General features: G+C 59.6%; 1 protein-coding gene across 1 annotated transcript; it reads right to left on the bottom strand.

Annotated features, from left to right (window-relative positions):
• Window positions 1-1,729: 1,729 nt before the first annotated feature.
• GSX1 (GS homeobox 1) lies at window positions 1,730-3,462 on the bottom strand. The gene is made up of 2 exons (XM_036458967.2): window positions 2,976-3,462; window positions 1,730-2,557 (listed from the first exon to the last, which is right to left on the bottom strand). The coding sequence occupies exons 1-2, from the start codon at window positions 3,394-3,396 to the stop codon at window positions 2,178-2,180; spliced, it is 801 nt and encodes a 266-aa protein (XP_036314860.1). The 5' UTR covers window positions 3,397-3,462; the 3' UTR covers window positions 1,730-2,177.
• Window positions 3,463-3,932: the final 470 nt, after the last annotated feature.

Below are 3,932 nucleotides of genomic sequence, written 5' to 3'. Positions count from 1 at the left end.
GGGGGGTACCGAGAGGGAGGCGGGACAGATTATCATCTCTTTGGGGCACAGCCCAGACGTCTTGCTCTAGGAAGAACCTGGAGTGACCTCTCAGTGGGGAGCCAGGTGGTTCCTACCTTTATTCCTGGGAACTGGGAAGAGCACCCGCACCTAGCTTGATGTGAAGGAGACCGAAGGTTTTAGAAATGAACCAACTTGTGTTGAGCAAATCCACATTAGAGCTCCTTTCTCCCGAGAAAGGCATGGAATCTCCGCTCCCCAGCGTGTGCGCGGGTGGCTGGGATTTCTGGTAGGAAAAGAAGTGCTCCCCATCTCCAGCACTCGGAATGGGAGTCCTGGGGACTCCTGAGAACACAAACGCGCTGCTTCCCACATCCAGTGACCCCAGCGGCAAAAATACCTTCCAGCTCCGCACCTCCTATTTCTACTAGCCTCGGTGAAGCCTACCTACCCCCACACACACCTCTGCGCAAGGAGGGCCAGGGGACTGGAATGGTAACAGGAACCCGTGAGGACGTAAGGTTCCGGAGCCAGGCTCCGGCTCACAGGGCCCTTCTAGGGGATTCAGATGAAGGATCCCTGTGAGTTCCCAGAATCGCCCGCTAGGTCCGCTAGATGAATTTGTCTCAAAGCAAAGTGAGGGCCCTTCCCGAGAGAAGACCGTGCCATCCCGCAAATGCGCCATCCCGCAGGGAATCTGCGAGGACAGAGTTCTTGAGCCGCTGAGGGGTGAGCTCTGCCCTTGGGATGGAGGTGGGGTGGCCAAACCAAAAGGGCTGGGGTGAGAATGTTGGTAGGCGGAGGGGCAGTTACAGGTGTTAAGTTCTGAGGCACAACGCAGGAGGGGCCCCTCCTTCCCTGGGAGTTCAGCTCTCTGCCCTCGGGGTGCCTGTGAGCCAGGCCAGGGACAGGGTGGAGACCAGGGAGCGCACCTGCCAGCTGGAGTCTCTGCGGGCAGAGCAGACAGAGACGCAGAGCAGATGTGCACCTGCCGCCCCCTCCCTGCCTCGCCCGAGGGGGAACCCTAACCCAGGCCAGAGCGTCCAGTCCACTGTGGAGGCCTCGGCATCCAGAGCCTTGTGGATTTCTAAGAAAAAAAAAAGTTTATTTTATTTTTTACAGAAATAAATAAATAAATAAATATCTTCTGGTGTTACAGAGATGGTACAGTTACACAGCTAGGCCTGGGCAGGGCGGGGTCTGGGGTCTAGGGTAAGAGAGGGGTCTTCAGAGAGCCAGAGCTCAGGGGGGAGGCAGAGCCCCTCCCAAACAAAATTAATTGGGTTTTCCCCGACCTGAATATCAAGGGCGACATTTCTCTTCTGGAAGAGGAGCTGGGCGAACAGCACGGACTGGCTGAAGGAGAAGTGGGCTGGTCGAACTTGGAGGGGGCTCCCAGGCCCCTTGAGGAGGGGGAGAGAAAGGACAAGGAAAAAGCAGGGGTTCATAAATGTTTGTGGGGTTGGATAAAGGACCACAGGAAGGAGGTGGAGAAGGAGAGAAAGAAAGAAGAGAAAGGAAAAAAGGAAGGAAGGAAGGAAGGAAGGAAGGAAGGAAGGAAGGAGGGAGGGAGGGAGGGAGGGAGGGAGGGAGGGAGGGAGGGGAGGGAGAGGGAGGGAGAGGGAGGGAGGGAGGGAGGGAGAGGGAGAGAGAGGAGAGAGAAGAGAGAGAGAGAGAGAGAGAGAGAGAGAGACAGAGAGAGAAGGAAGGAAGGAAAGAAAGAAAGAAAGAAAGAGAAAGAAAGAAAGAAAGAAAGAAAGAAAGAAAGAAAGAAAGAAAGAAAGAAAGAACAGACATCCTAGGGATGAAAGGCTGAGCTTGAGCCAGAGTGGGGGAGAGTAGAGAAGGCGAAGAGCCCGGAACCAATTCAGAGAGGGCAGGCCAGGCGGTGCCTGAGGCCAGCAAGGCTCTGGGCCAGGCTGCGTGCCTGCGGAGGCCGCTATGCCGCGTGGTTGAGAAGGACTCGAGTTCTCGCAGTGTTCACAGCTTGGAGTCCGTTCTGAAGGGCCCGTGAATGGGGATACCAGAGTCATATTTCTGCCAAGCTCTCAGGGCCGGGGGCCTCCGCAAAGCTTTGCCAAATTTGTGCGCGGTGGCCATTTGGCGGCGGAGCCCCGGGATCAGTCTTTGAGGCTTATGAAGGAAAGGCCGGGGTGGGAGACTGGGGAGACATACGTCTAGGGAGTGACCGTGAGATCCCGGTCGTCTTTCCCAGAAGAAGACGGAGACATGGGCAATTCTTCATCATCTTCCGAGCACTTGGCTGAGGACAGTGACGCGCACTTGCAGCCTGGCGGTGCGCCCCCGCTGGCACCCGCGCTCCCGCCCCCGCCGCGGTGGTTGCTGCCTTTGCCCTCCTTCTTGTGCTTCACCCTGCGGTTCTGAAACCAGATCTTCACCTGCTTCTCAGACAGGTTCAGGTAGGTCGCGATCTCAATGCGGCGCAGGCGGGACAGATACATGTTAGAGGCGAACTCCCGCTCCAGCTCCAGCAGCTGCGTGCTGGTGAAGGCGGTGCGCATCCTCTTGCTGCTGGGCAGCTGGTTGGAGCTGCTGTCTGGGGGAGCGGGGTGAGAGAGGGAAGTGATCAGACCCTGCGCTGTGAGCCGATCTCATTAGGCAGTCTCTAGGATCCCAGGACTTTGGTCTTTCACCCACCTCTTTGCCCCTGACGCAAGGCACAGCAGCATGACCGCAGGCCTCTCCTTGTCAAGTCATGGGACCCCATCCTCCAGGAGTCTCTCGGCCCTGGTGCTCCTTTATGCAGTGCCCCAATCCTCACTCCTTCCTGGGCTCCCCCTCCAAGACCCCAGCCTTCTGCCTTCAACCTCCCTCCGGCTTCCTGTTCTGGTCCTCCATCCCAACACCGCCCTCAGGCCTGAGACACGACTCTCATGGCCCCATAATGCCCAGGTTTCATCATTTCCTGTCAACTTTCATGGGGCCACCTGTGCTCTGTGCCCCGCGCGGCTTACCCACGGAGATGCAGTGGAACTGCCTGGGGTCGGGCAGCGGATAGGAAGTCTGGTAGAGCGCGGCGGCGGCGGCGGCGGCGGCGGCAGCTGCAGAGCCGTGAGCCACCCCGGGCGACACGGCAGAGTGCTGGCGGCCCAGGGGTGCGTGGCAGTACTGCGAGCCGAAAGGCGGGAAGGACGCCTTGAGCAGCGGCAGCGTGGGCGGCCCGGGGGGCCCGTGCAGCTGCGAGGCGGTGACGCAGAGCGGGCACACACACAGCAGCCCGGCCTTGCGCGCGTGGCAGGCGCCGGACGAGAAGCCGTGCAGCGCGTGAGGCGGCGGCACCGCGTAGGGGAAGAGCGGCGGCGGGCTGCCCTCGGGCGCCTTCTTCTCGGCCGCCTCGCGCAGGACGAGCGAGTCCACCAGGAAGGAGCGCGGCATGGCCCCGGCGCGCTGTGTCCCCGCCGCCGGCTCACTCTCTGCGCCCTGCTCACCTAGGGGCTCTCCACGCGCTTCCACGCGCGACGGCAGCGGGCACCTGCGTCTTCCCCGGCGGCTGAAGGCGCCTCTGAAGCCGCGGTTGAGGCCGCCTCCCTGCAGCCGTGGGCGCCGCCCAGAGCGCGGGGTGCTGGCCAGCGCTAGTGGTGCTGAAAGGCGGCGGCGGCGCGGCTTAAATAGGACCATTGCCATGTGATGGGCTACGCCAGGAGCGGCCCGGGCCTCTCAATAGGGTTTTTGTGCCTTTTCTCTTGGCATTCACTCTGCACGCTTCCTCATTATTTCACTTGTTAACTAAATGAACTGCATAATGTACTCTATTCTTGTCAACCCCACCCACGCCGCAACAGGCGCCCTCGCCCCCTCCTCTCCCTTTTGCAGGTTTATTTTCTCATTCTCCTGCGATTTAATATTCTTTTTTTCCTCTTTATTCCTTACTCCCCTCTGTCTTTGTATTGGCGATCGGCCCGTTTATCTTA

The sequence above is a fragment of the Pipistrellus kuhlii genome, unplaced genomic scaffold, assembly GCF_014108245.1.
Source record: "Pipistrellus kuhlii isolate mPipKuh1 unplaced genomic scaffold, mPipKuh1.p scaffold_m20_p_3, whole genome shotgun sequence".
NCBI lineage: Eukaryota > Metazoa > Chordata > Mammalia > Chiroptera > Vespertilionidae > Pipistrellus > Pipistrellus kuhlii.
This window is presented reverse-complemented; position numbering and strand designations above follow the sequence as displayed.

What these genes read in the sequence shown, in the direction of transcription:
- GSX1 (XM_036458967.2), bottom strand. Translation starts at nt 3,396, where the DNA reads ATGCCGCGCTCCTTCCTGGTGGACTCGCTCGTCCTGCGCGAGGCGGCC. An exon ending in GTTCCACTGCATCTCCGTGG is followed by an intron (nt 2,558 to 2,975) that starts GTAAGCCGCGCG and finishes CCGCTCCCCCAG; the next exon opens with ACAGCAGCTCCAACCAGCTG.